This window comes from Pantherophis guttatus, chromosome 8 (genome assembly GCF_059756535.1).
Source record: "Pantherophis guttatus breed Tessera chromosome 8, ASM5975653v1, whole genome shotgun sequence".
NCBI lineage: Eukaryota > Metazoa > Chordata > Lepidosauria > Squamata > Colubridae > Pantherophis > Pantherophis guttatus.
In genome coordinates, this window is record NC_142070.1 from 38,771,819 (window position 1) to 38,797,299 (window position 25,481).

Consider the following 25,481-nt stretch of genomic DNA (forward strand, 5'->3'; position numbering starts at 1 on the left):
CCCTTTTCATTTTGCTCAAAGAGAACTGGATCTCTGCCTCAAAGTCCCCTCTTGATTACATCATATGATACCTGCTGCAGATGGCAACCTGGCAAAGATCTTATCTGTTGCAAGGAAAGAAGGAATACATTTCAAGTATATGTTCATTCATATACACACACATACACACACCAATCAATAAGAGATTTCAACAAGCCCATGATTCACATTTAATCAAAAATCAAAATTAATAAAAATCAAACATATTTTAATATTGCAGTAAAGGGAGTAAAGCATGATAGCTTTATGCTAATTTCACATTTATAAAGATTTTTATTTATAACTTTGTGATGCAGCATATTTTCAAATAAAAATTATCAGTATTATAGCAAGAATGTTTCCCTTCTTAAGTATTAATTATAATGCAATTAAAAGTGTAATTTTATTAAGACCAGGAAATAAGTTTATAGCAAAAACCAAATTTATACACTATGTTAGGAAAATACTACAGTATATATTTAAAAATATAAAATTGATTAAATAAAATATTTATAATGTCTGATAATTTATTTTAATTCCATACATATAAATTATACATATATGTAAATACTGTAAATAAAACTGAAAACTATTCATCTTTGATTTATAATTTTCAGTTTAGAATGTACTTTCTATCTCACATTGCCTGCATATAAGAGCTATAAGAAGGCTTTAAATCCCTAGATTTGAGAATGACCAACTGAACCATGTTTAAATTGATCCTTGAACCTTTTATAATAATTATTTATTACTGTAATAATTGTACTTGATATAATTAAACTAATGTCCCATTAAAGGCTAACACACCATTACAGTACAGACTTAATGGACCTGAGAAGATTTCATCAAATGCATGAATTGGGAGCTTTCACTTGATAAGTGTTTTTAAATAAACTTGGGAAATAACAGTAATATCATACAGTAATAAAATGCTGTATGGTAAAGTGGTATGGTAAAGCTTAATATGCATCATTGTAGAGACCATTCATTAAGGTAACAAGTATTGGAAGGTTATTTAATATATATAGATTGTATTCCTATGATATGGTTATCCTCAGTTAACTGAATGATGGTTGATTCAATGAACCCAAATGTCTGAGTTCTTATGATGCACTGAACCATAAAAAATATACGAACTGAGTTTCTTTCCACAGCCTGCTAGACTAAAGTTTGGTTAGACAGCTTAAGGTTCAGCATATTGCTATATGGAGTTCATTAGAGTGTTTGTTTTTAATTCTTATTTTTAAAATTCATGGCACAGAAGTCTGGCCCAGGGAATTTGGCAGCTCATAGTGAAGGATACACTTGTGCTTTCCCCATTGCACATCCAGAAAACGATGGGCGAGATAAAGGAGTCCCACTGACGGTGAGCTGGTGCTCCTCAACCGCGGGAGGACAGCAAGGTAGCAGAACCCAAGGACAAAATGCAGAGCAGGGTTCGTTTTGTCCTCCAGCATCGTACAACTGCTTCCTGCACCGCCTACAGTACAAAAAATAAAGGAGACAGAACTGAAATTCTCCATGGGTTGTTACACGCATAAAGTTCCTCCTTCATTCAAGGACGGTTACCCAAAAAACGGCCGCGGAGCCGGGCAGATGCCGAACGGGCTCTTTCTCGTGACGGATCGAAGCTGCATTTGTTGATTTGCACAGGGTGCCTGTTCGCCTGAGGGAAAAGGCGGAAGGGCACCGCTGACAGGCAGGTGATATCACGTCTCGCGCTGGAAGGGATGCTCGCCTCTTTAAAAGTAGTACACGTGGGTGAGCCGATTCCATTAGCAAATGCACGCCTCGGAGGCTAAAGCGCTGGAAACGGGCTGCTCGGAGAGCATTTGCAAGCAGCGGCCAAGTTGCACCGCGGCCGGAATTTCTTTTTCTAGCAGCGCCTGCCGCCGCTTCTCTTAACTGCCCGGCGCCGCGCTTCCTCGCCTCGGTGCGGATGCGTTGATCGGGAGGGGACGAAGAAGTCCTGCTCCTCGCCTTCCGACCGCTGACGGGCCGTTATCTTCAGATGGCGGACGCCCTCCTGCGTCTTCCGCCCCTCAGCTCAGCTCGAGCACGAGGCGGTGAAAAGGCGCGGCGGTAACAGCGGAGCCTCGTTTCTGCCTCTCGAGTTGCTTTGGCTTCTTCTCGGTCCCCGGTCGGACTCTTGTTCGGCTTCCCTCTCGGATTCGCTGCGCTACAGGGGTCGGAAAGCGGCCGGGAGGAAAACCTTTTTTGCAGCTTCTCCCGCGGCTGGCTGGCTGCTCGCTCGCTCGCTCGCCGGCAGCGCCTTCTGCTCCTCTTTTACCCCTCAGCGGCTACCAGCAACTGAGCGGAGAGGCGGCCGGTGCCTACCGAGCGGAAGCCAAAGCGTCGTCGCGGCATGTCCGGCACGGGCAAAAGAATTGAGGAGCGGGGAAGCGTGACCTTCACCCAGCGGCAGCAGCAGGACGACGAGGAGGAGGAGGAGGAGGAGGAGGGAGAGGAAGAAGGCACCTCTGAAGAAGAGCCCCCGTTGTCGCCGCCCTCACAGCAACCCCGAGCACGTCGAGGGTGGAGGGGGGTCAATGGCGGGCTGGAGCCGCCCCAGCACCAGGCGGTGAAAACCCAGGGAGAAACCTACGGCTGCCACCCGCCCTTGCCCGTGGTGGGCAATGTGTAAGCTTTTAAAGCCTGCCTGGGCGAAGGGCTGGGAGAGCGTCTCTTCTCGGAGGGAGGGAGATCCCGTAGCGGGCTATGGTTCCCCCTTTGTCGCAACGGACAGCGGTCGCCCTCTGTCCGCGAAAAGCAGCCGTGGCAGCTACCGGGAGTTGGGGGGCAGCTGTAGAACGACTTTGGCTAAAGGAGGATGCCGTTGTTAGTCGGTCGAGAGCAGGTTTTAAAGTCAGGGGAAGAATAAATATTAGCCCTTTCAAGGAGAGAAAGCGCCTGGTGTGGTTGATGGGGGAAGAAATGTTTAGGAGTTGGGGCGGTATGTGTGTGTGTTATGGGGCGCGGGAATTCCTAAATCGCGATTTGTTGTTTCTTTAGGAAATTCAGTAATTGGGAATTGATAACGCTTTTTATTGTGGGATTGTCCATCCCTTTTTTGTAGTCTCCTTATTTAATTCTGGCGCCCCGAAGTTTGACTCTTGTCTTTTCTGCACAGACGGACTGGACTTGCCTATTTTAACAATGCTCAGGTTGCCCCTTTAGATGAAGGAACCTTGCATAATTTTTTACAGTTGTAGATATTTTTCTCCCATAGAATGGCTGTTTTTTTTTTTTAAGATGCCGTCCTAACAAACAAAAACTACGCACAATATAATTTATCCCCCCTCCCTCAACTATGTGTGGCTGAGAAACTTTGAGAGAACTTTCAAAGTTTAGGTTCTAAATTCTCAATGTATTGATGCTGGGATCCCATATCTTGCAAGGAAGGGGGAGGGGAGAATCAATAACAATGGAAATAACAGGTAGGTCTGTTACCAACAAATCTCAAAATATCTGATTGCAATGGTTTCAGTCATGCGGTGACTAACAAAGTAGTCAACAAGAAATGGTGAAATATAAGTTTTGAAAATATAAACTCCAGAAAATAAATGTTTAAAATTGAAAGAGATGGGGGGTTGGCTAACGAGTTGTAATTTAGCACACACACTCAAAGTTCCAGTCTACTGATTTTGAATGTCAGGCTGGAATAAGCAGGTATCTCTACAAGGATCAGTACTGTCCCTTTACAGTTTCTGGGTAAAAAGTAGTATGATTCATTAGTGAGATCACTCAAACACTTCTTTTCACATGACATATATAGCCATGTTTTTTTAAATCTTGGATCATAATTGGATGGTATCAAATTAAGCCATGAAACTACCATAATGGGCTTTATATAAGCCACTAAGCCCAACCCAATGAACTCCATCATTGTATCAGGATATATCCAAATATACATCTTTATGAAAACAATAGAAAAGGCAGCTGAGAAATCAAGCATGGAAGATACAGATTTTGGAATAGAATCATGAGTTGGATGGGGCAATTTGGCTATGAATCTTCTTTTGCAATTTCTTATAAGAGACAATGTTACTGGCTTAGATATACCCAGTCAGAGTATTTCCTGGGTATGCCAGTCAAATGACATTGGAAAATTTAACGTCAATTTTCTGGGTTTAGGGCAAAAAGAAGTTGGAGGGACCACAGGAAACTTAATGGAACACAGTTTTACTTGGGTTCATTGTAAAAATCTACAAATACAGTAAGAGAAGGTCATTGCACATTAAAAATCTAGGCGCCCCAATAGCATTAAGATTTCAAGAATAGAACAATGAAGAATAATAACCTAAAGAGCTGAATGAGTGAAATGATGCCTAAACTGATAAGATCTTTTCTGAAAATTCTTTAGGGTTTGAAATGGAAGATTAGCAAGAGGACTTAAATGGGATGGAAAATGATTTTCTATTCTAACAAAACTTAAAGGGAAGCTAAATATATATATATTGGGTTTGAAAATTTAAATTGATTATTTTTATTCAACCTTTATTTAAGAGTAACTCAAGGTGGCAAACATTCCTAATACTCCTCTCTCCTATTTTCCCCACAACAACAACCCTGTGAGATGAATTGGGCTGAGAGAGTATGACTGGTCCAAAGTTATCCAGCAGGTTTTTCTGCCTAAGGTGGGACTAGAATTCAGACTCCTGGTTTCTAGGCCAGCACCTTAACCATTACGCCACACTGGCTCTCCATATAAAATAATTGTAAAAAATATATATGAAGTGTCCAAGTGAGAAGGATTCATAAAACTTTTCTCCAAATTTTCTGTACTTATGGAATTGTGAGACATTAATTCAGTTCTAATATTCTACTGAATACATTTAATTGACAATGAGAACATTTATTTAATAGGAACAGATGAGTCAAGGGTGTTTTTCTCAAGCCCCAAGAATAGCTGCCAAGAAAGAAGCTCCAGTTACTGTGTCAGTTCAGGCTTTTGAATTGATGTAATCATTTTGCTATGCTTCTGGTTACAAAATAAATTACCTTTCCTTCAATTTGCCTGTATTACTATATGGCAAGAAAAATTAATCAGCGGTGATGAAATGAATTACAGTAAGATCCTGTAGCCATGATTGTAACTTATAATTAGAAAGATTTTAACAACTGTGTGCGCGCGCGGGGTTGTGAGTGTTCCTCAACTTACAACAGTTCATTTAGTAACCATTCAAGTTACAATGGCACTAAAAAAAGTGACCTATGACCATTTTTCATACTTATAACCGTTGCAACATCCCTATGATCATGTGATCCAAATTCAGATGCTTGGCACCTGGTTCATATTTATGATGATTACAGTGTCCCAAGATCATGTAATCACCTTTTGCAGTGTCCTGGGATAATGCAATCATCTTGTTAAGAACCATGCGATTAACTTAACAACTGCAAGGATTCAATTAACAACTGTAGCGAGAATGGTCATAAAATGGAGCAAAACTCACTTTAAGAAATGTCTTACTTAACAATAGAAATTTTGGACTCAATTATGGTTGTAAGTTGAGGATTACATATATATTACATATATGTATGTGTTTATGTATATGTGTATGATGAATATGTGTACATACAGTATCTTCTTTCTATCCATCCATCCATCCATCCATCCATCCATCCATCCATCTATCTATCTATCTATCTATCTATCTATCTAATTTTTGAATTGATATTGTCAAATTAAGGAGTAGTAAAGAATCTTGCCACTATTTAAGTCTTACTGTTGTATATAAAGGACACCAATTTCCCTTTGGGAAATTTCATCTCAGCCACATCCTATAAGTGAAACATCCTTTGGTTGTCATAGTGTACCATTTTGGAAGTATTACCTTTTTTGTGAAGCTAACACAATCCCACTAAAGATGCAAGATTTGGAAAATATGTAATACTTTGTCATTCATTATGAAGATAAGACATGTTGAAGGTGAGATTGGAGGCCTATTTTGAGAGTGCTTGAAAGTGAGGGCATTATCGTCCCCCATCACAATTATTTCTCACAGCGTTTGACCTATTTATTAGCACATCGTTTTTTGTCTTCCTTTCATATTCACCTTGCCACTTTTGATACCAACTCTTGTTCAGTTTCCCAAAAGTTTTGCTATTTCTGTTTGGGGAAAAAATAGGGAGGGGGGTTGTTCTATTTTACACTGCTCTGAAATGTTAGTTTTAGCATCCCCACTTTTCTCAAACTTTTGTAGCTTATTTGCCCCTTTCCCTGTGTTTGTCAGTTTCAGTTACTTCTTTTCCCTGAAGCAGGAGAATGATTGCCCAGGAATTAGTCATTTTTGGCTAATTCTACTGACCCCAGCTAATTATCCCCAATCCCAGCAGTGTGTATCTCTGTCCTCTCTGGGGCTACTTCTCTTATATTGCCTATCTGTATCTTTGTTTCCTTCACATTATTTTAAACTGGGAGTTGCCCAAATGTGGGAGGAGATGCAGACAGAACAGTCTTGAGAATTCCGGTAATGCCCTGAAATCAGATCCATCCCACTTCTTCTTCCCTGGCTTCATTAGTAGATGCTTTCCTTGTTGGTTAAAACAGAACAGCAGCAAAGCTACATGAGAAAAAGCAGGGACTTTGCCTAAAAAACCTACTGTGCTCTCAAATCGGGATGACACCAATGAGCAGGGGCTGGGGACAGCTGCAGTTGAAGCACCAGCCTCAAGTGATAACCACAAATTTCCAAAATGAAATTGATTTAAAAAAAAAAAAAAAACACGAATGTGTAGAAAGACAGACTAGATAAAATCTTATATGAGATTCTGACATTTATACATGAGAAGTTGTAATATTTAAGGTGATACTTGGATAGGAAGGAGATAGTTTCTAGATTATTTCACAGTTGGGCCTGAGATTTTAAAAAGTTGACTTGTGATCTAATCTTTTCTATATTGTCATTTTAAAGAGCATTTAAGGAGTCATTTTTCCAGAACATGACAGCAATTCAAATAGAAATAATGTATCTTTGACAAATGACAAAAGCTACAGTTCCTAGCCAGGATAACTAATGATTAGCTGGGATTTCTGAAGCTTCATTCTAATATGAGGAGGTGTTTTATATGTATGAGGTATAGTGTTTTAGTTTAAAGAAGTCTTGTGTGGCAAGACAGTCAGATTTCTGTTGCTATTCATATTTGCAACACTTACCTCTAGAGATAATGGTTTATTTTAGTGATAAAAAGACTATATATTGTACAGAGAGTCCTTAACTTACAATCACAATTGAGCCCAAAATTTCTGTTGCTAAGTGAGACATTTGTTAAGTGACTTTTGCTCCATTTTACGACCTTGCCACAGTGACTCATTGCAGTTGTTAAGTTAGTAACACGGTTGTTAAGTGAATCTGGATTACTCATTGACTTTGCTTGTCAGAAGGTCACAAAAGGATCACATGACCCAGGGCACTGCAGCCAGCAACATATGACCCAGTTTTCAAGAGTCCAAATTTTGATCACATGAGCTTGAGATGCTGCAACAGTCGTAAATGTGAAAAACAATCATAAGTCACTTTTTTCAGTGCTGTTGTAACTTTGAATGGTTACTAAATGAACTGTTGTAAGTCAGGGAATACCTGTAATTTGTCACTATAGAGAGGCTTCATGTTTTATGGGTCACAGTGTGAGCTGACAGACACTCTTTGTCATTTGCCAAAGTGATTGCAGTTATGCAAAGCAATTACTTCTAAGATATAGTGACATTGTGTGCTGGATTCTAGCCTCTGAAGCACTATTCCCAGCTATGGGAACCTAATAAATCAGATCAACTAGGTCAGTTGCTCTTCTGAGATCTTGCACCCATATATTGGTGTTCGGCTTTTCTATAACACTGTGTTTTTAATGTTAAGAGGTGCTATGTTATAACTATTTCTTCTATGACAGTATTAGAAAAGGAATATGCATAGCCCGTTTAAGAATTAGGCATTATTGCAGTGATCTGGGATAGTGTAGCACTCCAAAATACAACTGTCAAATGGAAGTTGCAGATTAAAATCTTGATTGGCTGTGGGATCATAGACAAGCTATTCTAATCTAACTCCATATGCAGTAATTATATTCTAAGAGAAAAGCAATTGTTTAAAACTTAGTGCAGCTGGCATGTGAATTGCTTTAAATGTTCTGAACCATGATAGATACTGAACAATGACAGGTACTATCATTCATTATTAGTTTTTTAAAGTAATTAGGAAAACTAATGATTATGGTTTAAGTACTGTATGTGTATGCATGTGTGCTTCAGAAATCCCAGCTAATCAATAAAATCATAAAATCATAGTGAAATTATTTGATTGTCTGATATGATTTATATGTGAAGGAGGACTAATAGTGAAATTTGTTTCAAGTATAGTCAAGTCCTAGTGACATGTCCATATAATTTTCTTGCTGACAATACAAAAATAATTGTACCTGTCATCCTTTTTTCTTCTCTTCATCCTCCTCTCCCAGTGTTAAGAGTCTGGGCTTTAATCCTGAGGAATCCTGGTGAATTCCCATCCAAATACTAATTTCGGGCTTGTATTTTGTATTTCAGTTTCTTGAAGGCTGTTTACCGAAATGCATTTTCTGAAATCTGTCTCTTCTGATAAGTTCTGCTACGACAACAGATGTGATAGTATCCTTGCTTCTCAATCTATGTAATAGGATGTACTGAACTATGTCAGAGATATTGGGATTCTGGATGAATACCAGTTAGAAGTTTGTTTCATAATTGATGTGTACTGTTGTAAAAATGATGTACCCCAAACCTCAAGAATATTCCTTTATGTCCTCAGGAATAAATTAGAGTCAAATATTTAGTAGATTTTTATGTTATCTTTACTATTTTGCATTACTGTATGAATAGTCCCTTAAAGAATCAGCTCTGTTTCTTACAAATGTTTTCTTCCAGAACTGCATTTTAGAGGCATTCTATTATTCTCTTTCCATACAAAGCAACATGCCCCTCCTTACTGGCAGTTTGCACAACTTAAAATCTTTTCATGATCATTGCTTTCTTTTCATTTGAGATGTCATTATTTTTGGAATTAAAATTCTGCTACACCTTTGCAGCCCATTGGATAATAGGCTTTTTTAAGAAAAGATTTCTTTTTCTTTTAGTTATCTATCATATTTGTATGCCCACCCTCCCCAAAGAATCTCCTGCCTCTCTGTACCTGTACATAGCTTTAAATTTTTATCTTTGAATTAAACAGCATTTACAATAAATTTTGACTTCCCCTTTTCATAAAAGTTTAGATTTGTTCATGGAAATTCCTCTATCTTGCGATGAGTTTGCCATGAGTTGTTTATAACTGCTATATTTTTTCATTCTTCTCTTTCTCTCTTCCTGCCTCAGCTGTACAGTAAAAGGATTTTGAATGTGCATTTGCTGCTCCGTTATAATGGAGCTATTATATCCAGGTTTTTCATTTGCATTTTTACCATTCATCTTCTCTCAACATCTCCTCTTGTTCTCTTAGAGGCATTTTTGTTTAACAGGTTACCAGGCAAATGTATAGAAATGGCAATCAAGGGTTGGAGAAGACAGGTGACAGTAGCAACTTTCCTTGATTTCATTTTTCTATCAATGTTAATTGATAGTACAGTAGTTCCACAGGTGACCTCAGCAATTGGAGTTGTTGGTAAATTGAGGGGCTTTTTCTGACAATTTTAAATTTTCAAACATATAAAAATGTCCATAATTATGATGCTCTGAATTTCAAAACACAAAACGTAACAAGAACTGGGAACTATTCCAAATTAATTTAGTCTTGCATTCTAAAGTCTTGGGAAATTGATGGCTGGAGTTTGGAAGCTTCTTAGATTGCAGCTCGTGCTTAGAAGCATGTACTACATGCTAATGAAGCTGGTATGGCAAAACGTAATACTAAAAGCAGTACCAATTAAATGGTGATTAAATTCCTGATGATTGTGTTTATGGTGATACTCATCCAAATATAAAAGAGCAATCATAGCAATGTTGGGTTCTAATGATTTGGTATTGCATAGAAAGTTCCTGGTAAAAAGAATTGTACAATCCATCTTGTATCGTCTCCACTGTAGGAAATTCTAAAGCTGGCTCAAATCCCAAAAAAGATTTCCATTGCTAGCATTAGACTAATATTGCTAATTTATTTAAAAGCTCATAATCTACTTTTTAGCTAAACTAAGCTCAAAGTTGAAGGTTTCTTATAAACATCCTAAAATGATGAAACCTTTAACTCATTTCCAGAATTACATTCCTTTACTATCAAACCATGTATTTAAATGCCTTCGCAGGATCTGCTGCACTTTTTAGCATTTGCTCTTATTGAAAATTATCAGGTTTTCTTTGAGAAGGAACCAGATAGCGAATCCTTTATTGGATGTGATAGTTGGTTTAACAATAAAAAAGGAATAAACCTGACTCATATCAAAGCTGTTTTATCCAACATCATGTCCCATAGTGAATGACAAGAAGACTTTGAGGGCAAAAGTTTTCTTAAGCCTTTCTTTATTATTGATGGTTAATCAGAGGCAAATTATATATAATGACTTAGTTTTATTGTCAGTTTAAGGGTTATTTAATTTAATTTAAAAGTAATATCTCACAGTTATATTCAATAAGATAAGATTATTCTTCAAAGTGGATTTTTAAAAGGTGGTTGAAGATATTTCCTAGTTCAGTACCCACAAGAAATGTGGGATTTCAATATTCAATCAGAATTAATAATTCCTCATGGTAGAGATTATAATCCAACATATCTGGAGGGTACCATGTTGCATCAACCTACTTTAATGTTTTATTGGCAACAATTGAGAGCAATTTAATTATTGTAGCATTATTGTGTTATTAAATATATTTGGCAGCTATTTATCAGTAATAAATGATTTCAGGATTGCAGTCATATGGTAGAATAATAAAATCGTATTAGTTAGCCTTTAAAATAGAACATAGTTTATATATTTATCATTTCAAATACTAATGTACTTTTTTAAAAAGTCCATATATGAAAATATTTACAAATTTAGTACAATCTTTTTTTTTATGCTATCTAATTTTGTACCATATGATAGATTGGTATGTGTTTGGTTTGTTTATCAAAAGTAAAATATTATGATCATATTATTTAATTTTTAAAAAGTATATTTCTTTAGATAGCCAACATTTGTTACAATGAAGGAAGCAGTGAAACAAACTTGAGGGTATATAAAGAAGTGCATCTGGAATAAGCAGCCCATAGTCTGTACATAGCTGCTGTAGTTCTTTCTTTGATTTTTTTGGCCCCAGATTGCTTGGATATTATGCTGCCAAAACGTAGTGGCAAATTGCCAAATTAGAAAGTTTTTTTGGTCAGTTTTCAAGGAAGTAAATGTAGGTGAATACACCACAATGTGTCAGAATAGATGAAAACTCAAGCAGAAACGTTACATCAGAGGGGACTAAAATTCCAACCCTTTCTAGTCTCTGTCACAGACCCTTTATATTTTTCAGGGTTTCTCAAGGCCGAAGATGTTTTCCACCTTTGATGTGCAGTAATGCTTGTTTAAGGAACCATGCAGAAAGATATAGGAGTACAAAATGGAAGTGCTCCTGGCTTGATACATAAAATTTCACACCATCATAAAAAAGTAATGATAGTGGATAATTGCCATTTATTTCCAACAGAGTTACAGTTCCTGTTTTCATAAGTTAATTTTATTAAACTTTCAGTAAAGGTTATATATGTGCGATTTAAATGTAAGTCTCTTTCTACTGGAAGTCATTAGAAAGAAGACTTTGGCCAGTTTAGAATTGAGTCTGAATAATAATAATAATGAATGATAACAATGATAACAACAACAACAACAATAAACAATCCATAAGAACAGAAGGAATACCTAACAGATTTATTACTCAGGCAGCAAGCATCATGCAGTATTATCTGTCAGAGAGCAAATTAAATATTTTCTTTTGATGAAAAACTTTTCCGTACTTGAAACAGCCTGAGTGCTATTACATCTTTTTGTGCCCTTTGTGAGGATTCTACTACATTTTAAATTGGAGTAAATAGAAATACTTTTATTGTAAAACTTTCATCCATTGCAAAATATTTTAAGATTTTATGTATGGCCATGCTAAGAAAAATTGGTGGTGGGCTATCACTTCTGTGATGTGACAAGGACTAAGGCTAGTCAGTCATCTTCTGCTATGTATCATCTTACTCGATGAGGTGGAACTTTCCTGACCTTCTGGAAGATAGTGAAGCCGGATTCCCTCCAGAAGTCCTGTAATTAATTGAATAAAGAGGAGGCCATTTTGTGACTGATTGGAATTTAATGTGTAAAGATGTTCTTTGTTCTTATTATTTATTTTTAACCTAGATATTTTAAACATTATTTGTCATGGGTCCTTTAAAGTATCTTATATACTGCAAGATCCAATCTGAGTCGGTCACCAAGATCAGAGATTTGTTATCCCAAGCTTTTATATTCATCTTGGAGTCCATCCTCAGGGAACTTCTCAAACTCCAGGATGTCTTATCTTATATACTGTTAAGAATCTTTTGATTGTAGCAGTATGAAAACTGAATGTCCTGCTTTGTAATCCGTTAGTTTTGTTTGATAATGTATGACAGTTTGAGAATTGTATTTTCATGTTTTAACTGCAAAAGGAGAGAAATGCCATAGATAGATGCAATTTTTTAGCTTTTAAAAAAAATTTCAGTTGGAAAGTTACCCCGTCTAGATGCTGAAAAATAAATTTTAAAAAAATCTAATATGTTTTTCTCTCCTTATGTAACAGGTCTTCAAATAGTTATAAACTTTCCCATTTATATTTTGCAAATATACAAATATTCCAGATGTGGAAATCTGCCTAATAATCAAATTGACCCAACATCTAATCACAATATATATGTACCGTTTTCCCGAAAATAAGACCTATCCCAAAAATAAGCCCTAGCATGTTTTTATGCATGCATCCAATATAAGCCATAGCCCCAAAATAAGCCCTACTTGAGCGCCTGCGCAGTTGGATGCCTGTCCATTCCATCTGGTTGCTTGCGGTGCTGCCGACATGAGGTATTGGGGGGGGGGGTCTGCCCCATGCACCAGCTTAACTCAGGGCCCCCATAGAAAATAAGCTTGGGTCTTCTTTTTGGGAAAACACGGGTAAAAGAAAATAAAACAGTCAACAAGTTATCCCAAACATTACACTAATCTTCAAATCTCTCTCTTTACCATCTGTCATTGTAATTAACATGTAGAAAATCCACAAACAGCTTCCAGTCTCTTATAAAGTTGTTTAATCTGTTGTCTCTAATATAAAGCAGTTAGTTTTGCCATCTCTGCTAATTTAGTCAATTTTAAAATCCATTCTACAACAGTCAACATCCCTTCCCCCACCCCCCAATGTTTAGCATATACAATCCATGCAGCAGTCATCAAAGAAAGAAATAGTGTTCCAAACTGTTTTTTGATTTGTTTATCCATAATACCTAAAAGAAAACCTAGGCTTAATTAATATTTGTTTCTTAAATATTTTCTATCTGGAGTCAAATAACAACGATATACCATTTGTTAAAAAAAAATCTTTTAAACTGTAATTCAGTCACTAACCAACATTTTATGCAACTAATATAGTATGTTACAAAGCGCAAATTCAAAAAGCCTAGACATTTTCTAAAACCAATAGAAGCAAATGAAATAATTCACTATTAATTCTATAAACACAGATAAAAATACTACAGAATATAAATGTTAAAACTAATTGACAGAATTATAAAACTGATGTTTCTGGACAGATAAACTAATTATGACCACCATAGTGGATATAATTCCACCGATTTCCTGAAATATCTAATTTAATCTTGTTTGAGAAAATATGCTAATGGGAGAGAGCGATATATATATATATATATATATATATATATATATATATATATATATATATATAATTACATTTATGAATATCCTACATATGAATATGTTTGTCTTTGTAAATAGATCTTTTGGACAATTATTTCTGGTAGATCTTTTATTTACATAGGATCTTAAAATAATTACCATTACAATGAAATATTATTTAGAGGTGACCAACTGTCAAAATAAAGTGTGAACAGTAGATAATTGGGTAAAGGAATTGGTTTTGGGAAGCTGATTTAGATTCTGTAGAGATGCTGCCATGAAAAATTTCCATAATGACTGTTTTTGCTCTGTAGGTTCATTGATGGAAGCCCTTCTTTGAGACGAACGACTATGATGAGAGAAAAGGGAAGACGGCAAGCCATCAGAGGTCCAGCTTTTATGTTTAACGACAGAGGCACGAGCCTCACAGCGGAAGAAGAGCGTTTTCTGGATGCTGCAGAATATGGGAACATTCCTGTGGTGCGCAAAATGTTGGAAGAGTCAAAAACATTAAACGTGAATTGTGTTGACTATATGGGCCAAAATGCCTTGCAGCTTGCTGTAGGGAATGAACATCTTGAAGTGACAGAACTTTTGTTAAAAAAGGAGAATCTGGCACGAATTGGAGATGCTCTGTTACTTGCAATCAGCAAAGGATATATCCGGATTGTGGAAGCAATCTTGAATCATCCTGGGTTTGCAGCTAGTAAGCGGCTGACTCTGAGCCCCTGTGAGCAGGAACTACAAGACGATGACTTTTATTCTTATGATGAAGATGGCACCCGCTTCTCCCCAGACATCACACCCATCATTTTAGCTGCTCATTGTCAGAAGTATGAGGTGGTACACATGCTGCTAATGAAAGGGGCAAGGATAGAGAGGCCCCATGATTATTTCTGTAAGTGCAATGATTGCACTGAGAAACAGAAGATTGATTCTTTTAGTCATTCTAGATCAAGAATAAATGCATACAAAGGGTTGGCCAGTCCAGCCTATCTGTCCTTGTCTAGTGAAGATCCAGTCCTCACTGCTCTAGAACTTAGCAATGAGCTTGCCAAACTGGCTAATATTGAAAAAGAATTCAAGGTAAGTCTCTTTTCATCCTTTCTCTTTTCTTGGTTTTACACTATTCTGACTTTACATTATTTTTCTGCACTTTAAGTGAAGGCCCTTACTTTCTTTTGGGTCAATAAGCATATTTGGAATTTTGAGAAACTCGTATAAAATGAGGGCTATGCTGGGCTTTCTGAATCAAACAGCTCCCCATTTACCAAATTTTAAGTTGGTATGATTGCTTTGTACTGATTGTTAAATTCTACTCTAGGGTGCTTCCACCAGACTTTTTTTTCTCCTAGCAAGTGGTTAGGTTTCTAAATCGGACAATGGACTGAAGCCCCAAACATTCTAATTTTCTAAGAATGCCCTTGAGGTACATGCAGGGAAAAAAGCATTATTTTTAACCTGGATAGATGAGTTTGGTATTTTGCTTTTTAGCATGCTAGTTGCAGATTTTTTTTTTTTTTTAGTAAAGCAAAGAAGAGTACAGACCCTGGCAGTTGCCGTACATCCAAGACTCAAGTCTTATCTAATCCTACTTGTCCTGCTATAATGATGTAAGATTCCTTTGAAAAATAGCTTTGCTTGAAATGAAAATAATGCTTGGTAGGTATGAAATAAAGTAATGAAAAATGAGCTCTCTGAAAATCAAATGAGTATCCAAATTTTAAGTCCTAAATGATTAATGATTAAAATGTTGGACTTGGGTACCTAAGAGACCCAGGTTCAAATCCACCCATAAGCATAAAAGCCCCTGGGTGACTTTAGTCCAGTCCAATCTACATTGCAAGTTAGTTGTTGTAAGGGAAATAAGAGGAAATGCTTTGTTAATTGCGTTGAGCTCTATTATGCAAATCCAGCAAATAAATGAGTTTTCTTATGCCCATTCCAAGCTTTTGAACATTGTGGTTTATATAATAAGAATTCTGAATGCCTTTATCATTTTCCCATCTCAATAATATTATGGTCACTGGTATGATAGAAATATATTACAGTTCTATGATTCTATTAAAATTTGTATAATTGTTCTACTTTTCATTCCCTCCCCATGTCTATATATTTTAATATCACAAAATGCTGACTATACTATTTTTCTGGATTTGTTTTCCTTCATTGTTTATTTGGCTCCTTTTTTATAAGTTTTTGTTCAGATTCCCTATCTACTAGTATATAAAATAAGAATTCTACCCCCTGAAAATCTTTATTTACTGAAAAACAAAAAAATGGGTCAGAAGAGACAGATTGTGAACAAAATTAGTTATAACAAATGACACATCTTTCCAACTGTAACAAACATTTCACTGGGGTCTTTCCGGGTCAGTGTTAGATTACACTTTTTAAATTAACTTTCCCTTAAATTATTAATATAAGACACATTAATGTGTGAAACTGTTCCAAGCCTAGAGAACTGTGAAGAAAATACATGTTGATTTGTGTATGAGTATGTATTTGTGGGATGATGCAGGAGCAAAAATTGGTGGTCATGGCATATGTTTATTGGACTGCCTTAAAACATAGAAATTAATAAATCAGAGTCCAGCCATATTATGCAGTTCAGTTCAGTTTCAAAGACATTATGTGGAGCAAATGCTGTGAAATTAAAACTTGACCTATTTGCAAATCTGATATTTTCTATGACTACTGTTATATTCAGATTAAATAGTTTGATGTTTAATCATTTCGTTATGTATGATTAAAAATTTGTATGATTTGTATGATTGTATATGATTTATATTATACTCTCATAGAACAATAGGTATATATGGATGACCTTTCTGCAATATGGTGAGCGTTGTCAGTTTATAGCAGCTTTGCAGTTTTTCTTATTATATATATTGTGCTAAGGTGATCCATTATTGTGTGTATGTAATTTGGAACTGCCTTCCCTGTTAGATAATTTATGTGTCTAGATACTGTATAATCTGACAATAGTTAGAATTACAAGAATAGTTTTGGAAGGAAGTGCTAAAAACCTGAAACCTAAAAACCTAAAACTTAGTTGAGAAAGGGAGTCAAGGGCTCAAAGACGAAGACCTTGCCCTTTTGAATATTCATTGTGCTGCATGTGAAAAAGAGACATAGCTATGATTGTGCTCACTGTCAGGAAATTTCTTAGTTCTTGTTCGCTTCTCTCCTTGATAGTTTCCCATTCATTGCTTTTTGTCCTGCCTTCAGGGGCTTTTTTGTGGCAGCCCCTCAAATATTGGAACATTGCTATCATGTCACCTCTAGACCTTCTTTTCACTAGACTAGACATACCCAATTCCTGCAACTGTTCTTCATATGTTTCAGCTTCCAAATCCCTAATATCTTCGTTGCTCTTCTCTGCATTCTTTCTAGAGTCTCAACATCTTTTTTTATATTGTGGCAACCATAATTGGATGCAGTATTCCAAGTGTGGTCTTCCCAAGGCATTATGAACTGGTACTAACACTTCATGTGATTTTGATTATATCCCTCTATTAATTCATTTTTTTTGGCATTGTAGCACATTGCTGGTTTATGTTTAAGTGATTGTCCAGTAATACTCCTAGATCCCTCTTGCAGTTACTGCTATTGAGTCAGCAGTGTGCTAAAGTCACCCCAAAAGCTACCTATTCTATACCTACGCATTTGGTTTTTCTTGCCTCAATTTAATATCTTATTTTTCTCAGCATTGCATTTCATTTTGTTAGGCTCAATGTTCAACTCTGTTGCGATCCTTCTGGATCTTGAGCCTATCTTCTAGAGTGTTGGCTATTCCTGCCAGCTTGGTGTTGTCTGCAAATTTGATGAGTTTCCCTCTATTCCCTCTTCTAATTCATTAATGAAGATTTTGAAGAGTACTGGGCCTAAGAGAGAATCTTGGGGTACCCCCAATGCACACTTCCCTCCATGTAGATGTAGCTCCATTAGGGGTTACATGTTGAGTGTGGTTTGTCAGCCAGTTACAAATCCAGCTGGTGGTGATGCTGCATATCCCTCATATCTAGAAATAGGCTGTGGTTTACTTTGTCAAATGCCTTATTGAAATACAAGTATACTACCAGTATGTCCACAGCATTTATCTGGTCATTAATTTTGTCAAGAGATAAGAATTGTTTGTCATGATCTATTTTTGACAAACCCATGATCTGGTACTGCAGTTCAAATAAAGCAGGTTTTCCTCAGTTGAAGAAATAAAAATGGATAAATTATGAAATTAAACAAAAATTTTTTTTAGAAGAAATATGCTATTTCTTTTAAAATAAATTTAAAAAATGGATTCAAACAGGCATAATATGGTTTGTTTGTAATATGTGAACCTGGCCATTCTGGTTTGACATGAATGGATAGTGAATCCAACTATTTTAGCTGAATGAACAAGCCTTAGTTTAAAGTAATGCTTAGATTGATATATGAATGCAGTAATTATTTATTCACAGACTGTGATATAGAAATGTCATATTTGAATCCAGAAAATGTTCAGCCGAGTGCAGCTAATTATATTTACAAAGCCTTAGTAAGTTTTCATCTTCTGTTGATATACTAACCTTCAAGTTGTTCTTACTGTACAAAACTCAAGCATAGCAGTAACTGTCCACTAGGGTATTTCTTGTGATTATTAGATCTTAAATTTACGAGAGCTATAGAAAAGAGCAATTACTGACAGAACTCTGATTAAGAAGCAGAATCAATTAGGGATGGGGAGAATTTAATTTGCTTCATACTCTTGTACTAATTAACTGTACATTTTAATTGGCTTTTATCATTCCTTTCTCACCCTATATATTGTGCTTAGCAAGGCTATTTTTTAAAACTACAATGACTTTAAAGCAACAGCAGTTTCATATACTGCAGATGCTAACTGACATAGAAAGTTTATTTTCAATCTTGTAAGCTGCCCAGAGCCCAAGTAAGCTGTATGAGATGGCTGTATAAATTATACAAACTAAATAAATAAAATAAGGCTCTTGGCTGAGTTGAAGCCTTTTGCTGGAGAAAATAAAAAAAAACAGGCATGTCAGTGGCAGAGCATTACAATTTCTTCCTGTGTTCTCTTTCTCTTGCTAGGGTAAATACAGCTTTCCTGTGTGCCATAAAATGCCCAAGTCTGATGCAATGGCTTTTTGTTGACCTGTTATACATTTTAGTTAAAGCAGATCCAACTCAGTGGCAGGCCCTTTGAAGCCGCTTTCAAACCATTTTCTAAGTGAAGGAGAAGTTGTTGGTCTCAGTTTCTAGATCCATTGCTATAGGAACATGATAACATAACAGTTAGAAATAAATTGTCACTGTTGATAGCAATTTAACCAACCAACTCTAAATTTCTATAAGCCTTGTAGGTGAGCCTTCTCAGTATATTATTTGCAAAGTAATTTTAAAATGTATTAGCCATTTTACAAAGATCCTTGCTTTATGTAATTGCTTGATTGAGAGTTGATACTAGGCTCCTGTTGTGGAACATAGCAAGGTATGTATAGAATTTATGGTAATATGTTATACATTCTGGCATCTTTATTGTAGCATAGTAATTTCTGGGCAGTTTAAATCAAGTGGCTTTGATTTAGCAGCTATGGTGTAAGGAAACCTTTGTACCACTTTAGATATAATGACATGTATGTAAGTAGGCAGAACTGTAAGATCATACTTAATTGTCATTTCAACTGCTTCAGATCTCCTACATTCTTATTTACTGCTGTGGCTATTATTAGAACTTTCCCATATGTACTGGAGAGCCAGGTTCAGCTCAGCTTTTCAGCATGTACAAAAACACCATTCCTTTTCCATGTATTTTTATTATCTCAATCTATTTGGCATTCATCTGTGGGCTGTACTGAAAGAGACATCCTCATAATTTCAGTGCTGGGGTGGAAATTCCTTTTTGTTTCAACATTGTGAAAATGTTTTCCTTATTCAGTGGGTGGGCTTAGACAGCATCCTATATCAAAAATAAGCAATTACATTATTGTATGTCTTAATGCAATATATAAACCCAACTATAGTGGCTTATAAACCTCTAACTAGGTTATAGTTTGTAAATACCCACTGCAATGTACAGATAAATCACAGTTAAAACACGAATGGCAATATAGCATTAAAATTCTAAGATTATTAGTTGAAATTTCAATAAAAAGCATCATTAAACATTAAGTACAGAGGTGACTGCTGTATTGTTCTGTTTCTCTCCCCCTGCCAATTAGAGCAATATGTAGGGGGATTACAGTCCAGTAGCAGCTATAATGAAATTCACTCCTGATTTGAATGGGATCTGGATTTTGCAGATATATTTTAAAAATAATTTAAGCAGTGTTTAGGCTTTTAGGGCATGTTCAGAACGAAATGCTGCAGGATTCAGAGATGTTGAAAGATTCTGGATGTGATTGAAATAAAATGAAGAAGCTAATATTTATGACTTCATTTTATTTTATTTTTTCAAATTCTACTTTCTTGGAAACAAGTCCAAATTATTTTGGTGCTATTAACTTTTTAGAAACAGTACATGGAATTGCAGTATTTTTCTGCCATTTAAAAGCTTGGATTCAGAGTGAGAAGTGAAAAATATTAAGAAATGCAAGATTTAATATAGCACCTTAAATTAGGTTACTAAGATGAAAATATTTTTAAAAGATTAAAACTCATTTGAAGACAGACAGATTAAATTCTTTAATCTAAAAAAGCTACAGATAATTTTATGATTATACATTAAAAGGAAAGCTGCAGGCTATATTCGTTAAATAATATAAGTGTCATTGAGAACAGGCCTTTATGATTTAAATATTTTTAAAAAATTGAGGAATTAAGGAATATTAAGGAGAAATGTTAAAGAAAAATCATTTGTTTTGTTGGAAATAAAATGTACTGCTGTTGCTAAGCCTAGCACATAATCATTCATTATTTTTTCCATTTTATAAGGCTGCCTGACAGCAAGTAATTCAAGGAGACCCTAAGCATAAAATCAATATTTCAGACACATTTTTAAAAAATTAAAATTTATAAGTGACCTGGCCTAGACCTGCTATAAAAACCAGGTTTTTAAAGCTATCATAAAGAACATGGCTGGAACTATAGGGATTTCCAAGAATGCTATCCAGAGTGCAAGAATGACAACAGAGAAGACATGCCTTTGGGGTCCCATAAGATTTTTATTGAGACTGAATCATGTCAACCTATCTTACAGAATGGGAAGAAATGATTGGAGAAAAATGGTCCTATGAATATCCATTGTTGTAATCAATGAAAGCCTTTATAACTGAGAATCAGCACCTTGAATCACACCTGGAAGACAATTGGTAACCAGTCAACTAGCTAAGTAAAGGTGTCACATTGGCATACTGAGGCATGCCTACAAGTACTTGCCTTACTGCATTCTGAACCGGCTGTATCTTCGAAGTAGCCATCAAGTGGATGTTCTCTCTATCCAACACTGCTTTGGGAGCTTTCATTTACTTCATTTAGAAAATGAAAAACCGTGGTGGCACAGTGGTTAAAATGCAGTGTTGCAGACTAACTCTGCTCACATTGCCAGGAGTTTGATTCCTTTGATCCTGACCAGCTCAAGGTTGACTCAGCCTTCCATCCTTCCAAGCTCGGTAAAATGAGTACCAAGATTGTTGGGAGCAATATGCTGACTCTGTAAACCACTTAGAGAGGGCTGTAAAGCACTATGAAGCAGTATATAAGTCTAAGCGCTATTGATATTTATCCATTTTATTTCTGTAACTTCATGCAACGTTTGTGAAAATGAACTTTCCTTTAGCCTTAACTTCTCATAATAAGCCAGAGTGACTGTAAGTTATAAAAAGATTTAAAATGTACATTTGGGCAATATCTTTAACATCACCCAAAATGAAACAAAAGTGTAAACTCTTGAGTTTTACCAAACCCTTCATCGGGTCAAATATTATAGAATGCTGCAGATAAGGAACAAATGGGGGGTGGGATCCAAAAATTACACCAGACCTGACAGCCGTGAGTTTTCCTTAAAGATTCAGTTCCTGCAATCCATCATTTAGAGCTTTATAACTTATGACAAATAAGGCTACGTGGAGCTGACCACAGCACTTTAGTCTGAGATGAGTTTACAAGCTGATTCATTGCCAGGTTTCTCCTCTTGCCAAGTGTATGAGGTAATATTAGGGAATATAACTAAAGCACAAAAGGGTGCTTAAAGTGAAACAATTGTTGAACATAAAGTTGTACTGGACATTTTGAACTGATCTGGATATAATCTGCACACATTTTAATCTTTTTGGAGGAGGGGTGGTACTAATTTCTTAATCTTCAACCTTCTATAGACAGTACCACTTGCTATTCTGTAACCAAGTTTATAGTGATGCGATGGCTCAGCAGTTAAACACACTGAGCTTGTCCGCTGGAAAACTGACAGCCTGGGTTTGAGACCCGAGTGCTCTCGATGGGGTGAGCTCCTGTTACTTGTCCCATCTCCTGCCCATCTAGCAGTTTGAAAGCATGAAAATGCAAGTAGATAAATAGATACCACTTTGGTAGAAAGGTAACGGCATTTCATGTGCCTCAGCTTATAGTAATGCTGGCCACATGACCATGGAAATGTCTTTCCATAATGCTGGCACTCTCTGTTAAGAAATGGAGATGAGCACTACTTCCTAGAGTCAGACACAACTGGAAAGGGAAACCTTTACCTTTAACCAGCTTAAAGTTTTAAAGTGCAGAAACACAACACAAAGATATACTGTACATTGTCAAAGTCATGGCTTTCCTACTTATCAGAATAACAGGATTGGAAGGGCCCTTGGAGGTCTTCAAGTCCAACTCCCTGCTCAAGCAGGAAGCCCAATACCATTTCAGACAGATGGCTGTCCAATCTCTTCTTAAAAACCTTCAGTATTGGAACACCCAAAACCTCTGGAGGCAAACTGTTCCACTGATTGTTTTAACTGTGAGGAAAGTTTTCCTTAGTTCTAGGTTGATTCTCTCCTTGATAGTTTCATTCATTGCTTCTTGTCCTGCCATCTGGTGTTTTGGAGAACAGGTTGATCCCCTCTTCTTTGTGGCAGTCTCTTAGATATTTGAATACTGCTATCATATAGCCTTTACTTCTTTTCACTAGGCATACCCAGTTCCTGCAACTGTTCTTCATATGTTTTATCCTCCAGTCCCATAATAATCTTTTAACACATGACTATGGTACAGTTGAATTTATTAGAGTGTATTTCTACAATATGCTGTAAGGTGCTATTAAGAACCTTTACCTGGTTATCAAATATAGTGATTCATCATTTAATGTAAATGCTTTACAATGGACATGTTGAGCCTGTCATGTCTCTCTTGCTTTCCTTAATATTTGGTCTACAGTATAAACTTCTAAGCTAAAAATCCTTGCAGGGCTGAAGCCATGTTTATCTTTCCAAAAAAACTTCCATCACTGTATGTGCCATAATCTCTCACACCTACTGAAACATCATTCTTTTGCAATTATTGAAGTTTTTCCACTAACAAATAATTTATTTTACCTGTAGATGTTTTTCTTAATTATATCTCATATGTATATGCATTTCTCTGCACTGTAAAATATCATTTAAATAACACGAAAAAGGCAGGCATGGTATCGTTTATAAACATATAATCTAATTTATGAAAATAAATTAGGAAGTTAGGAAGATAGATAACCATTAAATTATTTAGGGCAATGCTTGTATGTGACTTAAGGGCTCAGAAGCTGTTATATTTCTGTCTTCTAGAATGATTACCGTAAGTTGTCTATGCAATGCAAAGACTTTGTTGTTGGTGTCCTTGATCTCTGTCGGGATTCTGAAGAGGTAGAAGCCATTCTAAATGGAGATTTGGAAGCAGAGCCAGTTGAAATTCAGAGGCACAGAGCTTCACTGAGTCGTGTCAAACTGGCAATTAAATACGAAGTCAAAAAGGTAAAGAATTATATTTCAAACAATGTATCTAGTGGACTCTGTCATAAACCTGCATGCATTAATAACCTTAAACATTTTAGTGACAATTTTATCTTTGTCCTCTGTTGGAATAATATGCTGCTAAACTGATGTCAAAGATAGGAGTGACATTGGCCTTTTAAAAGATGATAGCACTTTCATACATAATCCAATTAATACTGCTCTGTATGTCTGTTTTTGGCTATTAAAACCTTTAAAGATAAGAAACAACCATGTTGTGTTTCTACTTTTAGGATAAATAACAGGATTTGTATTTTTTTAATAAATAAGAGGATGCTGTATTCTTATTTTGCTTTTAATTCCATTGCCATTTAATTCAGATGTAAATATTTGCATGTGATACAGGCAATGATTTGTACATACTGTGTATTTCTATTCCATTTAAATGCAGAGGGCTTAGATGTCAGAATAATACAAGTGCCAAAGGCAACAGATAAGATGGGTAAATGGCTATTCACCCTCAATTTTTCCCTATATACTTCATATTTCTCTGGGTTTGGTTTTACACTTTGGTTCACTTTGCGTAATATGTCTCTGGGTTGTCTAATTTATTTTTTGCTTTCCAAATATTTTATTGGGATATTCAGATTGGAATATTCTTGCTGCCTTAAACTGAAATTGGAGAAGACCAAGCTTGTAGCTTTTTATCTTCACCACCCTTCTTTTCTTTCCTCCTCCTGCTTCCTTTCTAGGATTATTAACTGTGGAATCATTAATGTAAATTCTTAGCAATGAGGAAGTTTCTTTAAATCTTTTCACTACAAGGATCTTACAGTTTTATTCATTATTTATTTTTCATATCTGTATCTATTTATTCATCACACAGTAACAAATGATCAGGACAGCATTCATCATCAATACTCAGTCAATAAAAATACATAATAAAATATAGATAAAATATAATCCCAAATAATAATATACAAATACACCCATACATATATGCACATGCATGCATTTGCTTATATTGAGCTGACATTTTGTCTGTGTAAACTATGCTTAAATTTAACTATATATCATATAATAATAATACTATTGTTATATCCAAAATGGTACTTGTCTTGAAAAATGCCCAATACTGTTGTAGCAAGTATTGTGCTACTGTTTTCAGATTGGAATGCTGCATCATGCCCATACCAAAATGTAGCATTATTATTTCCAATTTACTTCCAGAAAAAAATTCAGGAGTGAAATGATGGTGTAGATCATCTTGTATTTGTATCTGTTATGATGAGATGTATGGAATATTTCTAGATGAAAATTGAGAAACAAATCCTTGCTAAGGGTAGGTTTCTATTTTTAAAAAAAGAACAACTATTTAAAAAAAATTAAGTGCCAATGCTTTCTGGATCACATTATTGATGGAAGATTACCTTGGGTCATCACTCCTGATACTCTACTGGCAGATGATTACAGGATAAAACTACAACGACATCTAGATTTATTTTTACTTGAATGGGTCTGCATTCATCATTACAGTATATTCTCAGAGACTGCATGCTTTTTCATGGCTTCTGATATAAATCTCAATGTGTTAAAGCCAATCACTTGTTAAAGAGAGCTTTCTGAGATGCCCAACTCTGATTAAATGATGTGGATAATATCCTTAGTCTCAACCATTGTTAAAACTACATTTGATGCATTTTTAAA

The 25,481-nt window shown here is 35.8% G+C and overlaps 2 protein-coding genes and 1 long non-coding RNA gene across 5 annotated transcripts in view; 1 reads left to right on the forward strand and 2 right to left on the reverse strand.

The window, feature by feature from the left end:
- The first annotated feature begins 882 nt into the window (after positions 1 to 882).
- The window catches only part of TRPC3 (transient receptor potential cation channel subfamily C member 3), a 45,859-nt gene continuing 21,260 nt past the window's right edge, over positions 883 to 25,481 (forward strand). Inside the window, exons 1-3 of the mRNA XM_034442752.3 lie at positions 883 to 2,658; positions 14,187 to 14,958; positions 23,610 to 23,795. Coding sequence (XP_034298643.2) covers positions 2,384 to 2,658; positions 14,187 to 14,958; positions 23,610 to 23,795 — 1,233 coding nt within the window. The 5' untranslated portion in view covers positions 883 to 2,383. The remainder of the gene's footprint in view (positions 2,659 to 14,186; positions 14,959 to 23,609; positions 23,796 to 25,481) is intronic.
- On the reverse strand, positions 12,026 to 13,120 carry LOC148112593 (uncharacterized). The gene is made up of 2 exons (XR_015729093.1): positions 12,982 to 13,120; positions 12,026 to 12,252 (listed from the first exon to the last, which is right to left on the reverse strand). It is a non-coding gene; the product is annotated as an uncharacterized LOC148112593 (long non-coding RNA).
- LOC148112594 (uncharacterized) overlaps positions 19,666 to 25,481 on the reverse strand; it is a 30,956-nt gene continuing 25,140 nt past the window's right edge. The window contains exon 4 of one of the 3 annotated variants that reach the window (XM_087874600.1): positions 19,666 to 19,828. In XM_087874600.1, the coding sequence (XP_087730726.1) occupies positions 19,804 to 19,828 (25 nt within the window). In that variant the 3' untranslated portion in view covers positions 19,666 to 19,803. Of the gene's footprint in view, positions 19,829 to 21,585; positions 23,769 to 24,956; positions 25,082 to 25,481 lie in introns of those variants that run through there. The other 2 variants (XM_087874599.1, XM_087874601.1) reach the window with 2 other exon arrangements.